This window comes from Tyto alba, unplaced genomic scaffold (genome assembly GCF_018691265.1).
Source record: "Tyto alba isolate M040663 unplaced genomic scaffold, T.alba_DEE_v4.0 Super-Scaffold_1, whole genome shotgun sequence".
Lineage (NCBI taxonomy): Eukaryota > Metazoa > Chordata > Aves > Strigiformes > Tytonidae > Tyto > Tyto alba.
The window spans coordinates 19999263-20026895 of record NW_024881261.1 but is presented as its reverse complement, the minus strand read 5'-3'; the positions used below and the strand labels follow the sequence as shown (position 1 = coordinate 20026895).

The 27633-nt window shown below is 40.0% G+C and overlaps 2 protein-coding genes across 2 annotated transcripts in view; one reads left to right on the top strand and one right to left on the bottom strand.

Moving 5' to 3' along the window:
- The window catches only part of ANKRD22 (ankyrin repeat domain 22), a 30042-nt gene extending 27965 nt beyond the window's left edge, over nt 1-2077 (bottom strand). The window contains exon 1 of the mRNA XM_033001775.2: nt 1707-2077. Within this exon, the coding sequence (XP_032857666.1) occupies nt 1707-1709 (3 nt within the window). The 5' untranslated portion in view covers nt 1710-2077. The remainder of the gene's footprint in view (nt 1-1706) is intronic.
- Nucleotides 2078-2088: 11 nt separating this feature from the next.
- STAMBPL1 (STAM binding protein like 1) lies at nt 2089-27250 on the top strand. The gene is given in 12 exon segments (XM_033001767.2): nt 2089-2699; nt 15094-15288; nt 16184-16401; nt 17783-17858; nt 19265-19360; nt 20810-21071; nt 21074-21163; nt 21785-21909; nt 22752-22889; nt 23543-23655; nt 25223-25322; nt 26946-27250. Coding segments are annotated over 11 exon segments (1359 nt in total). The 5' UTR covers nt 2089-2699; nt 15094-15204; the 3' UTR covers nt 27003-27250.
- Nucleotides 27251-27633: the final 383 nt, after the last annotated feature.

Sequence of the window (27633 nt, the reverse complement as noted above, 5' to 3'; positions counted from 1 at the left end):
TGTTAGTGTGTTCCACTTGTTCACCTACAGAATTATTTCAGGAGGGTTCACCATTACAGGACAAAACATAGTAGCTCAGGCACTGTGGGTGTTTCTGGGTGGGGGTTTAAAGCCAGATTCCTCAATCAAGACTTGTGGCAAATGAAACTCATTTGATGGCAATCTGGATGATAGAGATCAATATATAAGCAAAACATGTTTGTCTCATGCATATAGAAAACACATGCTAAGGAGGTGACACACCTCCTGTAGCAGCCTGTGGTACCACTGAGAAGTGAGCTCACAACTTCTGTAGGTGCTGTCAGTCCAAGACACAAAGTGACTACTCTCACCTACACCACATTATTTATAAACCCCAGTGTCCTGACCACCCCAGGGAACTCAGAACAGAGCTAGACCACCTCCACAATGTAGCAGGCCAGACCTGACACGAGCACATCAAACATTACACCCAATACAAACACAAGCTCTAGGTCTGAAGGGAGGGGGAGCAGGACCAAGAATTCCAGCTTAGGTAAAGAGGAAGCGAGCGCCTCTTTCAACTGCCTGGAAGCAAAGTTCCTTCACCTCTGCTCTCGCTTACACTTCTGCAGCACCACCTAACATTCAGACAAGATGCACATGATGAACCTGACAGCGTGACGCTGCACAGAACATACGATGGAAAGGAGAGAAAACAGAGAATCACAACACCAAACTCCCCCTACCCTCACCAGTGGTGCCTTTTCCCTGACACAGCATCAGGGCTAATGATGAACTAACTCATATTCTCCATGAACCAGAGCACGTGGCTCTGCCCAGCTGAAGTAAGCAATGGGCAGACACCAGGGACTGCCCTTTCTGGGAAATGAATGAAGGGGGATCTAGCAGTGCCTCAAAACCTGGTTGTGTGGACACAGGTCTGAGATCAAGCTCACTCAGCTTGGAAGCAGCCACCAAGGGGCACTCCAGGACATCAAGTTCAAACTTCTCTAGAAGGCCTTCCTGTGTTGTACAAGAACAACCAGCCACAGGCACACATCGCAAGAGGTTACAGGAAAGCATTCAGGTCAGTGACCAGCACTGCTTGGGAAAGAGCACAGCGTTCAGTGTCTTCCATACTGAACACCTAAATCAATCTAATGTTCAACCTAACATCACGTCTGACCTAAATGAGTTTTACAAAGGATTGCCAAGTTCTCTAATGGAAGACAACAATTTCCAAATGTTAATCAGATAGGATCTCCACCTGACAGAGTTTCCTGCAACCAGACATTATCTTCCTATTGCCATCCATCAGCAGTGTAGGCCTGGAATGGCCAGTGTCTGGACAACAGAAACACCCACCCCTAGGAAGATTGTTAGGTACCCAGACAACATTCTTGCAGCACTGTAAAGCTCCCTTGCACCTCTACTTCAGGATGGGATTAATTCAACAGCCCCATTGAGCACAAAGAAAGCCCTCCATGGCATAGACTGGAGCCTGTATTTTGTAACACTTTAAGCCAAACTCAGTGAATCACGGGTGTTGCATGAAAAAACCAAGATAGCAAGGTAAGTGTTTCAACAAACAGGATTTTTGTTGTTTGCCCAAATCAGTCCCTCCTGTTATTAAAACCAGAACCAAGACAGCCACCAGCATTAAGAATTGGTACTTCAAGGATGGGATGCAAAGCAGCCAGAACAGCCACACACACAACGAGAAGAAGGAAAGGAAATGTCCTTACCATGTCTGGGATTGCAGGATGAGCTGAATACAAGTATCTTAGACCTCATCTAGACTTCTGTGTCCAGGTTTGGGCCCCAAGAAAGACATCAGTGTGATCAATATCTGCTGAGGAAGTTCAGCAGAAGGCCACCAAGAAGGTCATCCAGACTTATCACGGAGCAACTGCTGTGTTGGCTCGACATTCGCAGCAGACACCTGGGCCAGCCCACTGCCCTGCCCTGCCCTGCCCTGCCCTTTCAGAGCCCAGGCTGACAGCCCCTCTTCCTACCGCAGCCCCTACCTTAGGGGAGAAAGTCCCCTCTTCTCCAGGGATCTTCCTTCCCAGGTACCCCAGCCCCATACTGGATACCACACCTTCATTTAAACCTTCCTTACCCATAGACATCTTCCTCAGCAACAGCACCAATTGCGTCTCCCCTCAGCCGCACCCGAGGTTTCGGTCAGCGCACGCGAGGGGTGCTGGCCTGCCCACCGGGGCCCAGCATGGGAAGCAGGGAGGGGACGCACGCCAGGGGTGCAGGGGCCGTGCTGCCAGCCCCGCCCCGGCCCTCGCTCGCCCTCCGCCGCTCGCCCCTCGCCCTCCCGCGCAGCCGTTGGGCTGCAGCGGCGGCCCCGCGCGCGCGGCGGCGCTGGCGGCCGTTGGGCTGCGGCGGCCCCCGCGGCGCAGAGCGGGACGCGGCCACGCCGCTCGCCCCGGCGCCGCGCAGGCTCCTCCCTTCGCACCGCACCGCAACCCGGGCCGGCTGCGGCGGTGGCGGCGGCGCAAGGAGCTCGGCTCGGCTCCTCGCCGCCGGCACCTGCCGTCCCGCCCGCCGCTCCTGCGCAGGGCGCCCGCGGCACCGAGCGCCGGCGGGGAGAGGCCGGGCGGCGGAGGCCCAAGCCGCCCCGCCGCTCCTGCCTCCCCCACAACCCACCGCCGCGGCGGGGCGAGCGCCCCTCGCTTTGTCTCCAGCACCGGCCGCCGGGGTGGCTCACACGGATGCGAGACCCGGTAAGCAGCCCTCGCCTTCCCCGGTGCGGGGAGCGCCAGGCAGGGAGCTGGCGGGACGCTGCCTCCCCGCCTCCATCCCGCTGCTTTGCGCCAACGGTCCCTGCGGGCAGAGGGAGAAAGGGGTGGCGCCGCGCCGTGCGCTGCCCTTCCGGGGCCGGGGAGCGGTGGGAGCCGTGGCCGGTACGAGCTCCACCGGCCCCGCCGCCCTGGCGAATGTCCCCGGTGAGCGATGGCTCCGGCCCGTCCCCGCGCCGGGTGTCAGGTGCCGCAGTCCCAGAGGCCCGTCGGAAATCGCCCTCCTCCAGGCAGGGCGGAACCCGGGTGTGAACAGCCTCAGGCGGGAGCGCCTCGGGGCGAGGAGGAGCGAGGGAGCAGCTCTTGGTGCGTGGGCGCAGCGTGGGCATCTTGGTGTCACTGGCAACTTCTGGGTGTGCAGGGAGGCAGGGGGACAGCGAGCCCGGGCTGGGTAAAGCTGCGGATTCCACTGCGCCTACAAAAATAGGCGATTATAGTATGGTGGGGAGCAGAGTTCAGAACGTTATTGTGTTTCAGAGAGAAATCAAACTTATAACAGTACTTTAATTTTGAAGAATTTCTATATACATGTGAAAGATAATAATTGGAACAGAAAGTAAAATAGTGTGGAAAAAAAGAAGAAATTGTGTTTGCTGGGCATCGGTAATTCTTTCATAAGCTGTTTCTGCTTACGTACCTCATGTTGTACCTACCTCATTCTGGCCTCTGTGGCATCTAAGGTGTCCCTCTGGAGTGCACCGAGGAACGTAATTCACTTCTCTCATGGATGCACTGTCCTGTTTCAGAATGCTGTCAAAAAGTCTCTTCTGGGCGAATTCCTCTTGGTTTGGAATTCTTTTTATTTAATATGCACATGGTTCAGAATGCTTGTCTGAGAAGTCATGGGCAGGAAAACCCCCACCTTTTACTGAGAATGGAAAGAGGCGAGATTATGAGGTTCTTGGATGGACCGTAGTTCCCAGGGTGTTCATTCAGTTACTGAGGCAATATATTGTGTTACTCTGTACCAGCTGGCTTTTGTGACGTGCTAAATGCATTTCTGCCTGGTATATTGCACGTCTTGGTGCTAAAGGTATGAATAACTAAACCAAAGGCCAGTGTTGACAAGTCCAGATATTCATAGACCACATGAGAGTATAGGAAGCATTCCTGCCAAATCCTGTGTAATTCTGTAGGTGCAAATTTCATAGTTATGAGGTTTTTTAATAGTATTTTAAATGGCTGTAAGTGCAGGGGCGTTATTTTGTAGTATTGTGTTTAATAATAGGGTTCAGTGTCTTGATCAATCCTGCAATCATGTGTATTACTGATATTGCTATGGGGATACTGTGAAGGCATTTCATATGGTTTTCTTTATGTGCGTGAAGTATGCTCAAGGTCAGGCCTTAAGGCATTTGCTGGAAATTAGTCACCAAGCTGAGGAAGAGTATAGCTCAAGGTGAGGGATGTCATGAAATCTTCAACTACCGAGTGGCAAGGTGACTTATGCATGAAGACACGGAGCAAATGCTGTACAAAAATAAATATTTGGTCTCTGTTTGCTGGACTTGTATGGATAGTGGTTTTTTTTTCCTGTTCTTATCTGACTCCTGAGATTCTATTTCTGTATCAAAGGTTACATTTCCAGTTTGTGTTCTGAAACTTAGTTTGCTGCCATGTAATTAAAGTATTTGTCTATATCATTTTAATAAATATTTAACATTTAGATTGTCATTTCAGAAAACATATTTTCTGGTCATAGTTTCCATTATAAATAGAAGTATTAGTCCATGAAAGTTAATTATCTTGCTTGTACAGTTCCTGGATGTTCTGTGTGTAGTGGCTTAGTACTGTTGTTGCATAGGCATCTCTTTTACAAAAATCCAACATTTTCAATCTTACACCGATGATGATACCTCATGATAATGCTGTGAGTCAGGCACCTGCTCAGACACAACTCGTTGCCTACCACTTCCTCCTGGCAGCTCTAGATGACTCACAGTTCAACACACAATATATTAGGCAAGCTGTGGGCTCACTACATAATCAGCTAGAAAGTATCTTCCTCTTAGCATCTCTGAGCCACTGTCAAAAGGCCTTCAGAGATGTCTAGCTCACTCCATTATTATGGAAAGGAGTTTGGATTGGCTGCAAAGATCGTTGGACTCCTCCTGAAAGGAAAAACTAATAATTTGGAAATAGGCTCAAAAGGTACTGGGATGAGTAGCCTGTTGGCCTGCAAGTGTATAAAATGTTAGCCACAAATCGTCATGCTCAGCTTTGATATTCTGGATAGTTCTGCTGAATTTCAAGCAGCCCTGTGAGCTTGACTGTGTTACAGTCAGTACTGCTATAAAACATGTGCTTACCATTGTCAATATTATCAAATTTACAGAAGAGAAATAAATATTGTAACTATCCAAGTAGGAAAAAATGGTCAAAACCAGACCTAATTCTTCTCATAGAGCCAGGCATTCCTGGATTTTTTCCCATCTGCTCATATCATGAGACATCCTCAATCATCTAGGATAGGGCAGGAGGTCAAAGACTTCATTATGAAATTAACTATCTGTATTATCTTAATATAAGCATCACACTGCAGAAACATGCCAGATTAACTGATAGTTATTTGTACTGGTTGACCACATGCCATCCTGTAGGCTAATATTACTATCAGGTTTTTTACCTGCACTTTGCTTACTTAACCATACAAAATAGTCAGAATTCATTGAAGAAATGCCCCAACTTATCTTTTCCTAGATTTAAGGCCACAAGACAAGCTTCATTCTTTATACTTAATTTAATAGACTTCAGATAAGATGTGGATTTATGTCAGAAATGTCAATTAAATGTAATTCTTCTTTGTCACATACATTATGAACCATAAGAAGCAAGACAGAATAGGAATTCACCATCAGATAGAAAAACAAATTGATTGTTGCAGCCAGTTATTCACCCAATTAACCTCCTTATTAGAGGTTATGGAGTGTTATAAAAATAAGTAGCAAATATTGCCAGAAAAATTGTTACCTTTTATAGGAAGAATTTGAAGGTTTTTAACCCTTCTATGCTAGTGAGACTTTGCTTCTGAGAGAAATAGGGCCCCAGACAGAAAAATCTATGAAACCTGATGATTTGCAGGGAATCATGCTTTCTTTGTATCTTGGAAGTGTATGAAGTGTTTCAGACCTCTGTGCTGATTTTAGCCCCTCCTTTGTTTCCCTTAGTAACACAGCTTCTTCTCTTCATAGGGGAAGTTAGTTTTATCAGTGATGTTATGGATTGCAGGTATCTCTTCTTCCAGTATTTTAGCAGAATCATCAAAGAACAAATTATATAAACAACAACTATTTCTTTTATTTCTGCCTTCTGGCTTGATGTGCCCTGGTATACTAATTTTGACAGTGAGTTGTTGTGAGTTTCCTAAAGGAAGGAAACGGCACTGTTTTCTACACCATGTCTAGAACATACTTTTAGTGGGTCACTGGAATGATGCTGTTTTGTGTTGCATAAATCTATTTCATTGACTGCCTAAGAAGGCTATGGTTTGCAATCAAAGATATTCTAACATTGGTGATACTTTATCCTTTATGTTAAAAATGTTTTTCTGATGAAACTGAATGGTGTTATTAAAAAAGGGAGAGGGAGAGGCTGTGTTTTGTTTTGGCCTAAGAAACCACAAGAGAAAGAACTGTCAGCAGTTCACAGGTGCATGTTTCAATGTTCAATATTTCCAGTCTGTTTTTCAACACATTCTCTTAAAAGTGACTAATACCTTTGTAGACAGAGCTTATTAATAAATCTGTTAGCAAACCACCACCTATGTGTACAGCTCCAATGCACAGGGTTATGTTGTAGTAGCACAAACATGCTTGACCTTGACTTCAAAATAGTCTGCATAAAAATGAATGAGAAAATAGGTAAAGGTCAGAGGTCTCCTCTGCTCTGAAGCAATGGGAAAAGCCTGTAGGTTCTACATACATATTCTCTGTAGGGGATAAAAGTCAGGTTCTTGCATGTGTCATGTTGGATGTTATTTGCATATTGTAGTGGTTTATCAGAGTCTTAGCAGATTCAGTAGCAATCTAATTTTATTGATGTAGCTTCTTAATGCAGTAATGTTTGTATCTGTTCCAAAAGAAAAACTGTCCCTACAAAACAGCCAATCAATGATTTTCAAGTAGCTACATTAGCTAACTGCAGTTGTCCAAATATTTACAGAACAAATTTTAAAATCTTCAAATAATTGTTATAACTTTTTTAACTGTGGGAAAACAGACCCTTGTGCCGCGCACATTTTCTTTAGATGAAAATAAAGCTCAGGTTTTTTTTTGATGTAAGATACAGCATTGAGTGGTGTAACCATATAAGCAAGACTTGGTTTTGTCAGATCTGTGCATGGATGATCTCCTCTGCACATGATTTCTCCCTCAATACCCAAGCAGGTCATAATGTTACTGTCTGTATGCCACTGACACAGTCTGCAGAGAGACCTCTAGGCAGTGTGCAGGGAGGCGGGTGGGACTGATCCTTCAGAGTAGGTGAAAAAGAGGATATAAGCTTGACCCAGTTCTAGGAGAGATGATTGTACAGCTCAGCAGCTGCCTCTGGGACCTTGTGGAGCCTGGGAGGAGGTCTTGGCAGTGCTGCTTAAATGAAGCCATAGAGCTAAGGGGTAGTGTTAAATTATGAACCATTACTGAGATGGGCTTTTCTAGAGCCAAGCTTTGTAGCTCCTACCACAAAGAGCAACCTCTCCATTGAAGGAGAAGTTCTTGGGAGGGTTCTCAGTAAGTGGTTCCTTGTGGTGCTTCTTTTCATTCTTTTAACTGAAAGACCATTCTGTTGGTTTTGGTTGATTCTTCTTTTTCTCTGCACAAAAGAATGATCTTGCCATGACATTCTGTGCTTTGTGTTTTTTTTTGTTTGTTTGTTTGGGGGGTTTGTTTGTTTTGTTGTTGTTTGTTTGTTTTTTGTTGTTGTTAGTTTTTTTTTTTTCCAGAAGAGACTATTAACTATACTAGCTGAATCACTTTCTATTATGGTGAACGGTTGTTTCAAAAAACATGTTGACAGATTAACATGCTGTTTCTTTTTAGAGAGAACCAACAGAAGGCAGTTTGCTATTTAGACTGTTTTTTAGCATATTTTATATCAAACCCAAGTGTGTGTATAAATGATTATGTGCTGTGCAAATACATGGCCTGGCATTTCAAAAAGAGGTGAATGAGTTAGGTGCCTGTATTTCTAACCCGTTTTTCACTAATCTCACTTGAACATCCCCTTCAAAGTACCGCAGTACAAGTATCTGCATCATGAGTGATTTATTGGCATAAAACAGTCCTTTATCTTCATCTGGCAATCACTGGATGTGCCCTATTTCAAGTTTGCTGAGACAATTTAGTTCCATTATGGGTAATTAAAAGGTGTTTTCTGCACTTGCTAATTTGGCTATTTTAATGAGAACTGACCCCTTTATGGTTTGAGATGCATTTTTATTTAAGGATTCTATAATCATCACACTTCCTAGTATAGTAAAACAGAGTATTACTCTTAACTTCTCATGACAATATTAAAATAAGCTTTTTCTTACCATGGGACAAATGCAGAACAGTGTGTTCAAGAGTAGTTTGTACAAAGCAGAACTATGCCACATTTATTTCCTATATTAGCAAATATTTCTGGCTATACTGTAAGTATCCTGATTCCAATGAACTGAACTGAATGATTTTGATGGAAACCACACCTGGGCTTTACATTTTACCAAATTATCAAACAAAAGGATGAGTATTTCTGAAATAATCCACTATTTTAAAATATGCAAATAATAAATCATTGCTAATGCCCCAAGTCCCTGTTATTCTTAACAGAACCTAAGCTTTACATGAAAAAAGTGCTTTGGAAAATTTTACCAGCAATGTCTTTAATGCAGCTTCTTAGTTAAAACCAATAGTCAAAATATTGGTAAGTGTTGCTGAGGCAGTGAAGTCAGTGTGTTATGACTCATTCCCTTGGAATTTAAAAATATGTTACGAAGAGGAAACTAATGTTTCAAAGTAACTAATAGCAATGTTTCAAAGTAACTAATGTTACAAAGTTAAAACTAATGATTAAACTAATACTGAAGTTAGGCAGTTACTCGTTTATGAATCTGAATAGCTCATTCAACATTTTAAAAACTCTTCTGAAAAAGGAAAAGCAGCCTCAATATCATGACAAGGAGTTGAAATTCAGTCCTCATGCTCTGCAGTCATCTAGTTTCTGGGAGGTACTGGTACTCTGAGCTTCTCTTTGTGGCTGTGTCTTCACCAGAAAGTTTGAGCAGCGCAGCTCCTGCTGGGGTACAGCAGTGTCTGTGTGCATCCTTTGGCAGAGCATGGTCCTGCTTTGCTTCTTTGTCTTTGCTGGTGCAGTCACCTCACATAGGTTGTATCAGTGAAGGACATATCATTCTAAACAGACATTCCCAAGCCCATCATAAGAATGCATGAAAACCGAGAGAAGCTCTTTCTGCCCAGACTGTGAGCTGGCTCCACACAAGGCATTACAAACACGAACTGTGTAACTGAAATAGTTCATACTGCACTTGAGCTAATAAGCCTTGTGCAGCCATGTGTACCTCCTTTCACTATCACAGAGCACAGTTACATAGCTTGCAAACTCAGCTAGGTCATGCCTCTCAGGCTCTGAGGACAAGCAGAGAGGCTTTTGTTTGTCAACATACATCCATCCTGGCAGTTGTTTGAAACATGCCAGCATGCAGCAAACTGTGAGGATGTTGGAAAATTTATGATGAATTATGATATTATACCTCTCAGAAAACCATGAGAATTTTTATGTGCATTCTCTAGACCTTCTCATAATGCCTCAGTCTTATTAGCCTACTCTTGAGGTCCTTAATATGTCTTGATATGCTTATTCTATCTTCATGTACTACTATTTGCATATACTTTTAAGTGAAATTTGTGCTCCCTGCTTTTTACTTCTCTGGTACTTGGTACCATGCTTGTTGGCCTGAGTAGGAAGACTGACTTTCAGTGCTATTTAAGATGCTGATTTTCTCACTTTGCTCTATTTCTTGTGGCTGAATGCCTTTGATTTAATAAAGCTGGATTTTACAGAGGATTAATGCAGAGTATAATAAGCTGGATCACATAGGAAAACAAGTTTTTGAGGAGGAAATGGGATTTGGTGAGGAGTGCCATTACCAATGAAATCAAGAAAAGTTTCTTAACTGTTGAATGGATGTTAAGTTTTTATATTCTGATAATGACTCTCAGAAAATTCATCATTAGAAAAGGCTTGATTTGCTTGCTAAATGTCCAGACATTTCTTCTGAATGAAACATTACCTAAGTCCATCTAAGTTGGTTGGAGCCCCTGAAATGGTAAAGCAGAGAAATGTATCTACTCTTAGAATTTAGAGCACTTTACACTCTATTAGACTAAGACAGCTCCAGGCTAGCATTGCTACTTATCCCCTGTGGTTGAGGTTGGAGTGCAGTTCGCTGTATTAGCATAACTATTTTGCATATTTGAATATAATTAGTTTCAGTTACACAGAGAGGTTTGACATTTGAATTTCTTTTTTCTCTTGTAGAGTAAAACATAAGTGTGTTTCCAGAAGACAGAGAGTTGATCATCAGGACAGGGGAATTCTTGTAGGCACTATACAAGCTCTTAAGGTCCACTTTATACCCAGCTTACATCAATCTAGGACAGCACTGCCTCAGAAAGGGGCAAGTCTCTCTGTTTTGCTGGCTTCATGTTTCTGCCTTCTCCCTTGCATTCTGAGTTTGAGAACAAAGTAATTAATTTTAAAAGTCCCTTTGATTTTAACTTGGATCAGCTACAACTTGCCTTGAAGTCACTAGTGTCAACAAGTGGAAGTACAAAGAAGTATGGTCTGGGTAAGGGGAGCCCCTTGACGGTTCATGGCCTTCAACCATCTGAAGGTGACTGTGAAGCTGTGCCATGAGGAACATTATGCACAGAGACATTCCGGGGACCTGCCATACATGCCTGTGGTGGTGTTTTTAGTAAAGCTTAACTTTCTGCATTTTAATCATTTATAATTCTGGCCAGTATGTCCACATGTTAAGGAAAATATATTGGAGTACAGTCATAAAACAGCCCATGCTCTTTTTAGGATTTTTAAAATTATTATTATTTTTATTTATGCTGCCACTTGTAATAGCTAATATATTTGAGTAATATTTGAGATATTTGTAAAAGTGATACAAATTCATCCAAGTATTTCTTCTTTATTTACAGTGTCTGGTTTTTAATGTGTTCCCAAAGCCAAATTTAAAAAGTCAGTTTCCTCTTTTATTTGCAGTAATTCTGCTAATCTCTTGCACTGTAGCTTGACTTACGTTTTCTGCAGAACTTCATCCTTTCAAAGCTCTGACACAATTTTGAGGAAGTGTGAGTTTCTGCTCTTACCAGATGTCTCTTCTTTAAAATATCTGTTGTTATACTTTTTAAATTATTATTATTAATGCTTCCTTAGATTAAAAGAATCACTGAAATAACTTCTGTTTACAACTTTAGTATTCTTAAAAGCAACCAAGATGAGAAAAGTTTGCAAGTAAAGAGTTCCATGATGACTTCCTGTGGTGGTCCCAACGAGATTTCTGCTGGGGGATACCATAAGCTTCTTTAACAAAGACCTCTTTAGGAATACTGGCCCCAAAAAACTAAACCAAACCACCAGTTATTGTCTTTTGTGTTTCCCACTTGCTGCACTAACAGTTTTCCACTTGCCTACCAGCTAGGCTGAAAGGTCTTCAAGGTGTGATAATAGTTGAAAGAAGCATATGATCCATATCCCATGCCATCCATAGGGGAGCATCTGAGAAGCATTCTCTTAAGCATCCATTTCCTCACTAGGTTTTGGAGAAAGTCCATAAGAGAGAAAATTATGCTGGGTTTGAGTGAGTGGCAGGGATTTTTGGTAGCAGAGGAGGGGGCTACAGCAGTGTCCCCCTGTGAGAAGCTTCTCATAGCTCCCCCAGATCCAAGCTGGACCCACCTCTGCACCAAGGCTAAGCCAATTAGCGATGGTGGCTGCACCACAGCAATAACATGTTTAAGAAGGGGAGTTGTGAGGAGGAGTTGTAAGGAAAACCCCTGTGTGAACACCAAGGTCAGTGGAAGACAGGAGGAGAAGGTGGGGGAGGTGTGCCAGAGCAGAGAACTCCCCTGCAGTCCACAGTGAGATGGCAGGGCTGCCTCCCCTGCTACCCATGTCGGTTCATGGTAGAGCAGATGCCAGCCTGCAGCCTGTGGAGGAGCCCACACCAGAGCAGGTGATTGCACCCGAAGGAGGTCAGGATCCTGTAGGAGGAAGCAGCCCCTGCTGTTGTAGTTCAGCGCTGGGAGGACTGCAACACATAGCAGGGACCCATGCCAGAGCAGCATGGAAATGACTTCATCCCGTGGGAGGGACTCATGTCGGAGAAAGTTTGTGGAGGACTGCCTTCTGTGAGAGGGAATCATGCTGGAACAGGGGAGGAATGTGAGTTTTCTCCCAGGAGGGGGAAAGAAGCCACAGGACTGACCACACCCCCCATTCCCTGCCCCCTGTGCAGCTGAAGGGGAGGAGGTAGAGATATCAGGAGCAAAGCTGAGCAGGGGTAGAGGAAGGGGGAGAGGGAGGTGTTTTCAAGTTGTGAATAAATGGTTTAAAATATATGGGGTTTAGGTGTCTTTTTTTTTTACTTTCTTTTTTTTTTTTTTTTTTTTTTTTAATTTTTATTCCTGAGCCATACAGAACATATGAATGCAGAGTCTCTCACTGAAGATGAGGGACTTTGCTGGAAGGAAGGGATGACATCCAGAAGGACCTTGACAGGCTTGAGAAGTGGGCCCATGCAAACCTCGTGAAGTTCAACAAGGCCAAGTGCAAAGTCCTGCACATGGGTTGAGGCAATACCCTGCACAAATACAGGCTGGGTGATGAGTGGATTGAGAGCAGTCCTGAGGAAGAGGACTTGGGAGTAGCAGTGGGTGGAAAACTGACCACAAACCATCAATGTGCACTTGGAGACCGGAAAGCCAACCGTTCCCTGGGCTGCATCAAGAGAAGTGTGACCAGCAGGTCAAGGGAGGGGGTTCTTCCCCTCTGCTCTCATGACACCCCTACCTGTAGTACTGTGTCCAGCTCTAGGGACCCCATCATAAGAAGGACAAGGACCTGCTTGAGCTGGTCCAGCGGAGGCCACAAAGATGATCAGAGGGCTGGAGCACCTCCCTTGTGAAGACAGGCTGAGAGAGTTGGGGTTGTTCAGCCTGGAGAAGAGAAGGCTCTGGGGAGACCTTGTAGTGGCCTTCCAGTGCTTTAAGGGAGCTACAGGAAAGATAGGGAGGGACACTTTATAAGGCAGTGTAGTTACAGGACAAGGGGTAATGGTTTTAAACTGAAAGAGGGTAGATTTAGATTAGATATAGGGAAGAAATTCTTTCATGTGATGGTGGTGAGACACTGGAACGTGTTGCCCAGAGAGGCTGTGGATGCTTCTTCCCTGGAAGTGTTCAAGATCAGGATAAACAAGAATTTGAGAAACCTGTTTTAGTGTAAGGTGTCCCTGCCCATGGCAGGGGGGTTGGAACTGGATGATCTTTAAGGTCTCTTCCAACCCAAACCATTCTATGATTTTATTTCTGCTTAGAATCTGAGCTGCAGGGGAAAAAGACTAACATGGAGCTCTGCACTTGCCAAGCTTTTAGCCCTCTTCTTTCACAGTCTACCGCATCTACAGTGGTCCAGCTGAAGAAGGGTTTCAGGTGGAATTCTCCATCAGACAGTACGTTTCTTGGTGTAGGCTACAGCAAAAATATTTAATTATTGTGGTACCATGGCACTTTTCTACAGTTCGTGAATAAGCAATGAATAAGATCTCCTGCCAAGCTGATCATTTATTTACACCAGAACTCCATGTATATAAAATTAAATTGTTTGGAGAACTGTTTCCATTAGCACTGCAGCCACAACTAATGTTGATGTCTTGAGTATATAAACCATGCTCCTTTTTTTTTTTATCACAAGTTATGCAAGCATTTTCAATATTTTAATTTCAAAAAAAGCAGGTCTTGAATTGAATTCACAGACCTGTGACATATCTGATGATGAGAATAAAAATCTTGAAAATGGAAAACATAGCTATGAAGTCAAGCAAGAATATATTAATTGAGACTAGGAGGTCATCCGTAAAAGCAGAGTAAGACTGATTTAATAAGGTGGAATGAGTATACCAGTAGGGGCTTTTACAAGTGAAACAGGATGATTCTGATTATTTTAAAGAAAATGTGTTACTTAATTTAATGTCCCCTGTAATACTTGCACTAATGGTTAAAATTAAAGACTGATCTAGCAGTTACTGTTAGTTTTTGGAAAAAATGAGGAAGACCCAAATACAGAAATCAGTATTTGAGAAATGCAGCCATCTAAAAACACATTAGGGTTGTTTTTCTCTAACCCAGAGTCCTCTGGTCTCCAGAGAGGGGTGTGCTGGGAAAATACCTTTGCTGAACCCACTCTTTATACAAAATCATAAAGCATATTTATTGCAATATAAAATGTACCTTTGACATTCAGGATCAAGTCTGTTTATATTGAGTGCACAGAAGTGAAAAAACACATTAGGAGCTTAATTTTCATATTTCCCTTTCAGGGATGGGTTGGGTTTTTTTTGGTTTTGGTGTTTTGTTTTGTTTTGTTTTCTGGGTGGGGGTGGTGTTGGGGTGGGTTGGTTTGCTTGTTTGTTTGTTTTCTGATGACCATAACATTTCTAAATATTTGTCTTGTTCAGAGCTGTGCAAGGAGCAATTACTATCAGTTGACTCATCAGAGTTCATTGTATTTTGAGTGTTGTTGAAGTCAGCAAGCTGTGCAGATGGAACACATGGTTGTTGAAGTATTTTCTCTGTTTTATATTACTGTTAGGAGTTTGTGTGCTAAGTTTTATTTTTAATTATAGGCTCAGCAGGAAAAAAGATGCCAGATTCATACTGTTTATAAATATGTTTGTCAAAACATATGCTCAAGGAAGCACAGATTCTGTCATTAGTCTATGAACTTTTGAGGTTTTCACTTAATGCTTGAAAGTTGGGGGGGTTTTAAGTTGTTGTAAAAATTGTAAAAATAATTTCTTATATTGTGTTCAAATCCACTGTAATATCACTAGAAGAGGTCATACAGTCCACAACTGTCCTGTAAGACCACAGGCATTCCCATTTTAAATTCTAGATGCCTGGTAAATTTTAGATTATTACTAAATATGTAAGTACTGTGATACTGAAGTAATGAGTGGGTGCAGGTATGCAAACTTAGATGACATTTGAATATATTTCTAATCTGAATGGCTTATTTTTTCCAGCACAGGACCACAATCAACATATCTGTGTTCAACCTTCCCTTGAGCTAATAAATTCTGAGACAGCTGGCTGAAAATATTGAGCACTGGGTTGGTACTGCCCTTTGCAGTCAGATGGAGACTTTGGAGGAAAAGAGCGATCTTCTCGGTTTGCAGACAGACAACAACATGGAACAACCATTCACTGTCAGCTCATTGGTATGTATTACAAAAAAATGCTTTAATGGTTAAGCACCCTCTCTTTCAAATTGGGAACAATTCGAAAGAGCTGTTTAGCCATGTTGGCTGTCAGCTACAAGGGTCTCTTCCTGCATGCTGCCAGTTCCTTCTACATTCTGCCTGATGGTTTTGATGGAATTTATTTTATTTCTATATATGTGGTTTATGGGGTTTTAACTTGTTTCAGTGATCAGATTTTTAAGAATTTGAAGTGAACATTTTGCATAGAAAGAGCAAAAATTTTAATCAAAGTAAGAGAAAGTTACTTTCAGTAGCCATTTTAGCCACTTAACAGGAAGATAATGATTATAAAAGCAGCTATGCTGCTTCTTCAGTGGAGTTAGTTCTAACTTCTTAGGCTTTAACTGCCTTGTTTGAAGCTGTAAATGAACAATTGAAGTGAACTGTTGACTGACCAGGGAACATGATTGCTCTTTGTTAGCTGAACTATACCCAGCAGTCATACCCTACATATCATGTAATAGAAGACTGAGTATTCAGGCTCTCCAAGAAACTATTTCAATAACTTAAGGCAGAACCTTGTAAGAATTTCATGTGTGAGGGATTCTAAAGAGGACACACTTTGTGTTGCCTTTGATCATAACCACGGGGGTTTACTTATTTTTTTTTTTCCTTGGATTTTTTGTAGTTTGAAGATTTGGGGAGGGGGATAAGATCACTTCTTATTTGTACTTTCAACCACAATTTCTTTGCAATTGAGAAATGTGTTGGAATGTTTCAACTGTGGCTGGCAGTGGGGAAACCAATGCCTATTTTGAGAAAAAAGATTTCCCTTGCGTTTCTTGAATGAGATCACTTGCTGAAAGTGAAATGTAATATCTGTTTCTCCTTGCTAATCTTTGTTCTTTTTCAGAAAAAGCTAGTAGCTATTCCTGACCATACAGACATCTCTGTGACCCCAGAAGAGAGAGTACGTGCCTTAAGCAAACTTGGCAGCAATATCACAATCAATGAAGATATCACTCCACGTCGTTACTTTAGATCTGGAGTAGAGATGGAGCGAATGGCATCAGTATATATGGAGGAGGGAAACCTGGAGAATGCTTTTGTTTTTTATAATAAGTTCATAACGTAAGAAACCATTTGTAGTCATTACAGTTTATAACTCTTAAGTAAACTGAGATGAAGAGTTGCAGTGAAAACAGGGCACCCCTTTAGATTAGGAGAAAAATGTTTAGTGTGTTCTTGCAGAATAGCTTTGTTCTCTGGGGATCTTTGACCAAAGGCTTTGTTATCATTTCATCTCAACTGTTAGTATGGTAGTCCTATCCATCTATTAACTGCCAGGCATGAACTAACCTAATATACAGAGGTTTAAGTTTACTGTACCAGGCTATACTGTAAGCACTGTTTCCCACAGATTATTCTGTAGCTATCAGCATGTTGGTTAAATACAATGCATGGCTTTAAAAGCAACATCTAGATAAGATTTCTGAGCCTTTAATAGTTATGATCTATGAGCTTCTGTCGATCTTAAAGATGGTAGTATTGAGCAGCATTTAAAAAACTTGAAAAAATGGCTTTTTGTCTCTTTTTACTTTCCTTTTCCAAAAGGATTAAGTATAATTTATTGCTGCTTACAGGAGTAAATGCAAAATCCACAATATATGTTCATTGTATGATTATTTTCCCCATCCAAAAAAACCAAATGTGGACAGCTTTCATTATAACTCTCAAAATAGCCAGCTGAAAAAATATATTAGTGGCAGATTTAAACTTTTAACTAGCTAGTTTTGCTGTAGGATTGATTGGTTTGTTTAATTTGCATATTTTAAAAATTTTATAATAGGAGACCTCCTTCTACCCCCCCTTATTTTCCTCATACTCTGAAAAATAGACCAAATCTTTCATATTCCACTTAATTTTAAATGTATTTATCTATAAAAAGGGTCTGGCACTGAACACTGCACAAACTGATGCAAGAATGATAGCAGCTATGTATTCCAGACTCTTTGCAGTTAAGTGTTGCCATAATTTAGATGTCTGTATGAGTTAACAATACTGCAGTTAGCTCTGCAGCTTGGTCTGGTAAAAATAACTGGTTTTAATGGTAGTTAGTGCTGCATTCTGGACTTCCCATTTAAGATTCAGCATTGCAGCTAAGGACAGATAAAGACAGCAGAAATAGGATTTATTAACACCAGCTCAGGTGGCAGGTGCTTTTGAGGGCTGTTTTTAGGTGCTGACTGCTAGTTAGTCCTTTTTTAACCCAACCCACTAGTAATGAAACCAAAATATATTCAGATGTAGAAAATAATCTCCTGTCATTACCCTATGCATCCTATACAAGTCTATACAAGAATTTAAGTGTTAGTTTAAACAAATATGTAGAAACCTGCTCCAATTCATCTGGAACTCAGTGTTTAACAGTTATGTGAAACTGCCAATATAAGAGCTATTGTGGATATTCTTCTGGCTACTGAGGCAAACACATGCATCTTTAATTTGCCAGGTTATTTGTAGAAAAGCTGCCCAGTCACCGAGACTATCACCAATGTGCAGTACCAGAAAAACAAGATATTATTAAGGTAGGGTTATGGTTTTCTGGCCTTTAAAAAATGTTTCCTCCAGAATCAGTCTGTTCCTTCCTAGCAGTCATCTTCCCCACAATACGCACATAACCCACAATAGCCACCACAATTTGAATATCTGATACCTATTTATACTAGTAATTAATGTTTTATTTTTTTTTAATCACTTGTTCATTACTAGAAATTGAAATTATTGCTCTAAAAGGTGAACAAGAACAGTCTCAGAATAAGTTGGTAGACTGTTGGAAACCTAGGTACATCTACTTCTAAAAGTTTACATATTAAAAATACATTAATTTAACAATACTTAGAGTTTGATTCTGGTCCCAATTATGTAAGTGGCTGATGGTCCAAACAGACTGTTGCAGAGCGAGTTATGTGGCATTACTGGTATCTGTGCACTATTTGCTTACCCTTCTAAATAATCAAAGTATATTTTTGCTTTATTACCAAATATGTATTTACTTAATTTTTACCAGATTTTTTCCCTCCACTTGTATACAAAAGTTTTACATTTTTTTTTTTTTCCCCTGAAAGAATTTTCAAATACAGCCTTATACTGAGCTTAAAACATCAGGAATTGCCCAATGAGAATTAGAATAAGCATAAGTGTCTCTTGCTTCATGATGCCATATTTGCATGCTTTCTCTACTGTTAAAGTTGAATAATGTTATATTCAAAGCCAAAATGCTTCATGTTAAATTCTGACTGTGGCCCACAATCTAGGAAAACATCCTTGTTGAGAAAGGGCATCTAACATTTGCTCCTTCCTCTTGTACTCAGCAGGGTTAAGCATGTGGTCTCATTCCCTCTCCTGCCTGTGGCTTCTAAATTATTTTGTAGTAGCCTCTGCATCAGTAAAAAACATTGGACATAGTTTTTGTTTTACAAAACAACATTGTTTTGTCTGTGGGGACTGTCACAGGAAGCTACATGTGTAGCTATCTCTGCAAATAAACTTGCCTTCACACACAACTGGAAATGGGCGTATTCAGTCATATTTCTGTCCAGGGGGTCCCAGATTAAAATTTAATGATCCTACCTGAAACACTGAAAGTTGGACTTAGCTTTTTTTATAAATCACACAACAAAAATGCTGGTCATCACACACCTATTAAACAAAACAGAGATAACAGATAGCTAGAAAAAGGACTAATCTTTTATTAAGTCGTCCTGCCACACCTTTCACTGACATAAATTAATATAGCTTTATTGAAATCAGTATACTACAGCAGTTTTATAAGAAGATGATTTAGTGTGTATTTCTTCCTTTCTTTCCTAGGAGAACAGCAATATTTATTTTATATTTTTTTAAAATCTCTATTATAGCTGAGTTTGTTTTCCAGGTGGCTCTTTTAAAAAGTGAAAAATAAAATTATCTATCTTTCCCCCCCATCCAAAAGAAATTGAAGGAGGTTGCATTTCCACGGACAGATGAATTGAAGAGAGATCTTTTAAAAAAATATAATTTAGAATATCAAGAATACATGAAAAACAAAGTAAGTTTTATATGGTTATTAGATCTTTGGTATGAATATTTTGTCTCTCATAAATCTTCTTAAAAATTAAGCAGTAAAATGCCAGTTCTGCAAGAACGTAATTTCACAGGCTGCTTAGAATGACTTTTCACTTCTCAGAATCTAATCAGTTGGTCATTTGAAAACAAGTAATGCAAGTGCGTGCTTGGAAATAAACACACTGTGATATTTATGTAATAACACTATATTGAAGAGAGAAGACATGAACTCTTGGCTTCACTATGAATATCTGAATAGTCTTGGGTACACTCCGGTTTTGTTTTATAAAGAAGATACTGTTCAGACAGTTATATGAGTATGTGGAAAAAGTCTCTTGGCTCAGAATGTGTTCAAGTTTAAATTTGATCCTTTTTGGTCTTTAAACAACTTAAAGTAAATACTTAAGTAAATACTTGCATCTTGTGCGTTGAAGTCACTGAAAACAGGACCTGTAGTTTTAAAAGCTTGTCTTGGAAAGAGCATCTGAGAAAAAACACCTTTTTTTTCCTTTACTTGAAACTGTCCTAAAGAATTAAGAAGAAAAAAAAAAAAAAAACAAAAAAACAAAAAAACAAAAAAACAAAAAAAAACAAAAAAAAAAAAAAAAACAACAAAGAACACCCAACCCAACCCTTATACCTGTCATTGTTTGGCTTAAGGCTTTCTTTCCTGCTCTGTTTTGTTCAAGACATTTAACAGACTAATTTGCTCTGTTTTTTCATTTGCTTTTGGAGATATTTGATGCTTTCCTTTACCAGGAGCAGGAAGGGCTGCTGAAACCTGCAGCTTCCCTTGCAGTTTCATTGAACAGCAGGTGGCTCAGGGGTCAGGGACATAGATCAGAGCAGAGAAGGCATCTGATGTGTCTGAGGCTGCGAAGGCTATGCACCAAACCAGGTTAAGCAATCCAGGGAAAGTCAAGGAAAGAAAGTAGCAGGAGAAAGTCAACAAACCTATCCAAACAGCAACAACAAGTAACAAAACCAGATAACAAAATGGATTATGAAATCTACCCAGAAAACCCATGTGCCCGTGGATCTCCTGTTGCACTGAAAATTGTAAGGGCTTACACTTGTGCCTAGACTCTTTACCATCAGTGTTCTGAAAACTTATTTTCTAATGACTTTATTAGCACTGGCCTCATTTGCCCATTATATCACTGCTGAAGTAAAAATGCATAGCACCACAGGTATGCAGATTGGAAGCTTCGTGTTAGAAATTCCTTACTGTATCTCCTGCCATATCATAGTAATTTTGGGAATGTATCTGTATTTGCCAGTTCAGCAAACAGGTTCCAAAAGATTTAATTAAACATTAAAAATTAAAAATGAAAGGATTTGATGGTTTTATTAAACAATTGCTTCTTTCCCTTAATTTTTCATAGCTTATTTTCAGTGTTCTGAGAATGTCACTATTTTGCATATGTTTCAGAACAAATGTAAAACTGAATTTCTGAAGAAACTAGAGCATCAAAAGCTAATAGAGGCAGAGAAGAAACGAATTGCACATATGCGGCAACAGCAGCTTGAATCAGAACAATTTCAATTCTTTGAGGATCAACTTAAGAAGCAAGAACTAGCTCGAGATCAGAAAATCAAAGAGACCGTGGTTATGTCTGAACAGATAGATGGAAGTATGCTGTCTTGTATTTCTGTACCAGAGAAGAGTTCTTTATCTACTGCACTGCTTGAAAAAAAGAGAAAAGCAGCACACCTGGCTGCACTGGACATTCACCTCCAGTAAATAGGGTCTTAAAGCCAGCAGCTACTTTAAGTGCTGTTCAGAGTAAGTGCAGAGATTCTTTCTTTTTTTTTTTTTTTTCCTTTTTATTTTATCTGCCTGTTTGCTGCTTATGGCAGTCCACACATTGCATATGCATATGTATTTATTCATCATGGGGATGTCCATAGTGAAATAAGCATGAAGAGGTTGATGTACACAAAGCAGTTCCATATAGCTTCTTCGTTTTAAGGGAGAAGATTAGTTACACAGCTTCACATTTTTCAGTTGAGTACTAATAGATGGATCTAAAGGTTGAGCCTTAGTGTTCCTGTGGAATGAAGCCTGAATCTTGCCATGACTTGAAGGGAACAGAAGCAGAACCTGCAGTGGTTCACCCTGGGAAGCCATGTCCCAGGAGGTGGTATCAGCTCACTGCCACATCAGGGGCAGGCTAGTGAGTGTATCTTCTCTAGACTGGTGACCTCAATTTAGGGTGAATTTCTTGTGCTGTAGTTTTATTCTCATTATAAATCTGACATGTGGTAAGTATAATTCTTTCACTTTTAATAATTTCCTGTGTGTATTTACTTATTTTAGGGAACTTCACTGTGTAAGCTACAAGTGCCTTTTTACCCCTCTCTCTTTTTTTTTTTTTTTTTTTTTTTTTCTTAATTTTTTTGCTAGCTCAATTGGCCGAAGCACTTAGAGGTGTCATTTTGCCCAGGGATCTCTGTCACAAATTTCTGCTGCTAGCAGAGGCAAATACAGTAAGAGGAATAGAGACATGTGGAATTCTCTGCGGAAAACTGGTACAGTTTAACCCTCATATTTGCATGGAGAAGTAGTATTTGATAATGCTGTATTTTCCTGTAATGTATTGATTTCAAAGCAAAAGCTGATCTAAGCGATTAGATTTTAATGTAATTAGCTTCCTATTATAGCCTGAGTGGTTACTTCAGCAGTGCAGGCTTGCCTTATGGGGGAAACATCTGACCAAAGTGTACTGCTGTCATTATAAAATGTAGCAAGTTTTTCAGCATGCTACACAATACAGGCTTTTTCAAGTACTTTCTCTGACATTCATCTAAGGTAAGTGAGGTTTAGTTACAGGACAATGAAATATAAAGACTGTTAGAATCTACTGGAGTCATCAAATTCATAATGGCACAACAAAAAAGGAGAAGAAAATCCCCCCATCAAGCTGTAGAACATCTGATTTTCAGGCTGTTTTTTTCCCTTTGACCTAGAAAACACTTAATGTCCTTTCAGAGCAGGGGAAACTGTCATGGCAGATTGTATAAAAAGAAAGAATAGCAAGAGTAGTGATGTTCCATGTTTCACAGAAAATAATGATAGTACTCTCAAACCTCTTTTTAAATGTTTTGAATTGTTTCAAAGGACAAGCTTTTTGCACTGGACTCTGAGAATATTTCAATGCAATAATCTTGTGTTCTTACTAATACTACCCTGTGTGTTTTCATGATGAAATGATAAGGCATATTTCCACGTGCAGTAAGTCAGTGTAGCTGCACTGGAATTGGTAGAGCTATACTGCTTTGCTTTAGCTGATAGGCTGACAACTTTCAGATTCTGAGTCAGAATTTATTCATTAGTTCATTTGCTCCACTCTAAGTCAATGTTTATTTTACAGACACATAATGAATTTACTATTACCCATGTAATAGTGCCAAAGCAATCTGCAGGACCAGACTACTGTGACATGGAGAATGTGGAAGAATTATTTGGTATTCAGGATCAGTATGATCTCCTTACTTTGGGTTGGATCCATGTATGTATGACTCATAGATTCTGGCTGTGTGGAAAAAAAAAAAAACAAACAAACAACCAAAACAAAACAAAACAAAACAGAAATAACAAACAAAAGAAGTAACTGGAATAATCCAAATTAATTTTCTTACTTAATTGTAGTGATGTAAACGAGCACTAATGTTCTTCACAAATGAGTATTTCTTAATGCAGTTGAGGCATCCTGTTGACATAATGGGCCTGCTTTTGCCAGTGCAAATTTGTTTATGTCAATTTAGGGGTATTTTACTACTCTCTAACACCATTTATTTTTCTACCGTATTAAAAATTTGTGTGGGAGAGTATTGTGTTGTTTAAACTTTGTATTAATTTCAATCTTAGGGATTTTGGACAATCAAGTTATTTCCCTTTGTCTTGTGCTTCTTCATTCCACTTTTTTCCCCCCCATGATCAGAAAATTGCTCGTACATTTGGTTGTGAATGTGCATCCATAAACCTTGTACTGAAAATCCACCCTAACAATGTAGAAGCTGGGTTAGCAGAAATTTAAGAAAGCAACCTGGGGAAGTACTGATGCTTTCACTTGTTACAAATTATTGTTCCTTCTTGAATGTATGTCAACCTTGATTTGTAAGAAATATTTCACGATGTTGAGTTTTCCCTTTCTTTTTGTAGACACATCCAACACAAACTGCATTCTTATCCAGTGTTGATCTTCATACTCATTGTTCTTATCAGCTAATGTTACCAGAGGCCATTGCAATTGTTTGTTCACCAAAGCATAATGAGTGAGTTCTGATTTTTTTTTTTTTTAAGTAATATTTAGATATTTTCTCCTGCTCCTTGTCATTAAATTTGATCAAATGCAAACAGCACATGTCAACTGGGATTAAGGGCAGGAATATTGTCTTGTGAGTTTGTTTTCTTTAAGTTGTTTAGACTTGCATTCCAGTTAGTCTCTACACACAGTCTACCCTCCTCCCTTCCCAGGCCCATGTTTTAAATTTTATTTATTTTTATACTCTGCTCAACCAAGCAGTGATGACAGGAGCTGTTGTTCTGGACACCTCATTGCCAGTGCCCTACCACAGACCTATCTTCATTCTGGCTGTTGAAGAAAGTAGGGGGGTTAGACATATTTTTCTAGGATGATACGGGGATTGCAGTTTGGGGACTAGAGGGATAAAAGATCACTTTTTTGATAATAAAGTCCAATTTTTGTATTTCATAAAATATAAACAATAAGTATCTGGAAAAATCTGGAACTGTGTAAGTATTACTGTGAAGGTTTATAATGGAACAGGTTGCCCAGAGAGCGTGTGAAGTCTATATCCTTGGAGATATTCAAAACCTGAATGGACATGATCCTGGGCAACCTGCTCAAGGTGATTCTGCTGGAACAGGGGGATTGGACTAGGCGATCTTCAGAGGCTCATTCCAACCTCAACAATTTTGTGATTCTGCTTTGGTGTGCTTGGCGTTTCAAGGCCCCACAGCTAACTACATTGTTTAAACAGTGCATTTCTTCAGTCTTTCTTTCTGACCTTCTGCCACTGTAGATGACTGCTACAAATCCCATTCTGGTTGCCTAACTTCCTGTATGGGCCATTCAAGTAGCAGAACTGCAAATACAGATTGAATGGCAAGTGTACAAGCACTAGGCTTTGTAATCCAGAGCACACCTGCATAACTTTTAAAATCTCTGGTCCTTCCAACCTCTTTCATAGTTTGCTGATACCCTATAACCAACTCTAACCTGTTACTCCTATCTGTAGCATTCATTAATCAGGTGCTGTCCTGTAGTTATTAGGTATTAATGTTCTTTACAGAAAGGTGGGGTTTCTAATATTTTATTCAATACTCAAAGTGTTACATCATACATATGCAGCAGTGGATTTTCTAGTGCTTTGTATCACCTGATTACCTAAAAAAAGTGAGGAGGATGTGTGCTCTCACTAGTCATTTACACAGCTAGCTTAAAGGCCATTCTCTTTTAGGTTTACCTGCTAGAGTTCAGTGAGTGAAAGGCAATCCAGAACAACTAAGCTTCTGGTTTGTATCTGTTCCTGTATGAACTAGCCTCAGCCCTTGGTAGGCTAACCTGCCTAATGGGAATAGCACCAGTACTGTGGGTTTTTTCTCCCCTTCTCCACATCATCTCTTCCTTTGCAGGAATACAACTCCCCTTGATTTCAAATACCTTTAAGACCCCAACTCAGCCTTGGCTCTTGTGTATCAAAGGTCACTGAGTACCATTCTGTTGTCCTTCTGTTAGGCTAAGAAATTTGTATGTGAAACCTTGGACATGTATTATGGGAGAAGTATGTAACAGGAGTTTCATCCTTTGCTTTCTAGCACTGGCATCTTCAGACTTACTAATGCTGGCATGCTAGAAGTTTCTGCGTGTAAAAAGAAGGGATTCCATCCACATACAAAGGACCCTAGGTTATTTAATGTAAGTATATAATCCAACATGGTTTTGACTATTCAAATTCTTGCCCATGGTTCTGCTGCTAGCAGGAATTATATGTACTTTAGATTAGATTTCTTTCTAATGTTTCTCCCATTTTAATAATTTGTTACCCTTACTTCACTAAGATAAACATCAGGAGTCTTAAGCAGTCAATAGCAGCCATGAGATGAGTGTTACACACTGCCATTCAAATGGTGGCTAACCAGAGGCAGTTACCATCAGTCACTACTTTTTCCTACTTCCAGAAGAAGCAAAAGCCAGAGTTTCAAATGGTAGTTATTCCTAAGATCTTCATTCTTTAAACAAAGAATTCAGTTTCTCCCCAACTGTGCTGTCCCAACAGAACATCCCAGCTGCTAAAAAGTGCAGCTACGAGTAGATTAAGTCCCACTTTCTTCATTACCCGTAATTTTCCCCAGGTTCCTCATAAACTTTTCTCAGTAACTACCATATCTCTTCATGTTTTAATAGCATAGTATACTATATATATGGCTGAACGTTATAGTCAGTCAGAATAATCAGAAATGTCACTTATCTGGAAGACAACAATGCCTACCTCTGAATAATTAAGATTTTTTTTTTTTTAATGGGGCTCACTTCAAATACAGAACAACTCCTATAGCTCAAAATAAAATGATCAAATGCAGAGAAGTAATGCTAAATACATTGGAAATTACTTCTTTGTTGTAGGACTCTCAGACTGTCAGTATTACTCCTCAAAAGAATAAGAGATTGGGGTTCTTTGCTTTGTTCTGTTCTTTTAACATTGACTGTAGGGATAATGAGAATGTAGTCCAACTCTGAAAAATTTGAATACTTTTGTTACAGATGGGCTCTTTTCAGTGGTCCTTTACAGACTTTGTTAATCAATGAAGTTCCTGGACACTTGAGTTCATTTAGAGTCATTAGACACACTGCTGGTATTATATATCAGACACAAACATCCTTTCAAGTACAATCCCCAAAACACATTGATCTTCCAACAAAAACAGTAAAATCACACCCTTGTTTCCTGGAGGAAATATATCAGGGGTGAGAATATAGGAAGCTTCTTGAAACCTGACTAAATCCTAATCTGTATCTGGTTTATGGTAAAAACTTCTCCACAGACCTAATACAAGCTGTTAGTCATGACTGTGTCTAAAGATACAATTTAGTCGTAAATGCTTAAAAAAAAATCCATCATGTGTGCAGACATATCTGAAACCACTGCAGGAAGAGAACACAGTTCCTGCTTTCCTTGATGCTGTACCCCATGCGCCTGTTCTAATGTAAAACACACCTTCCTTCTCCATTTCAGGTATCCCATGCTGTGATACATAAAGGACAGCACAGAACTGTAATCTATTTCACAGGATAAGCACTAAACAATATTGTCTTTAGAAATTTGTTTCTGATTGGATGGTGTAGTCCTTGCTTTATTCAGCAGTCTATACCTGCGACAGTCAGGATTGCCTGTGAACAGGCACAGTGACAGATATAATCAATGTTAGATAGATAGGCATAATATTAAGTAGGCTCAGAAAGTTGAAAGGAAACAATAGCCCTCATATGCTATTTTACTGAAACCAATTTCTGTGAGTAATGGGTTGACTTCTTCTGCAGCCATGTACCCACGTGGTCGGGAAAGACATAAAGATAACTGTGCTGGATCTGAGGTGATATGGATGGACAATAGTGATGTTACTCTACAAATGGCCAAAACAGAAAAATGGATTCCTGTTTTTCTTACATTTTCAGAAATGACTTTTATATTTATACATTTTAGATTGAATTGTTTGATATTTATTGCTCTAGCCTGTTTTGGAGTTATTTTGTTGCTCTGTCAAGATGGAGTTCAGTGGCATCACCTCTGAATCTGTAAACAAATCTCACCTACAAAACAACAATAAAATGAACTTCAAACAACACTAACTGTTGAAATAAGTAATGTTTCTTTTCTGACTTGTTGTTTTTCAGAGAATTACAAATTTTTAACAGTGGTTGGCTTTTTATGACTCACAGCTATGTGAATTCACTGAAGCAGTGAAGAGATGTACATGATATGTAGTATGTACATGATATGTAGTAGAGGCAAATACATCAGCTTGGGTGATTTTTTTTTAAATCCTTTTCCCCATTTCATCATTGTATAGCTCAAGTTTTGGATAAGTTATTAAGCAGAAAACACTTAGAAAAACACAAGTCCTTTACCTGAGAGCTGACCCTCATCACATCTTGGAATAGCAGAGATGCATCAGAGTCCCTTGGAGAAATGTGTCTTCTCCAGCAACCCTCCAGTATAAACTTTTAT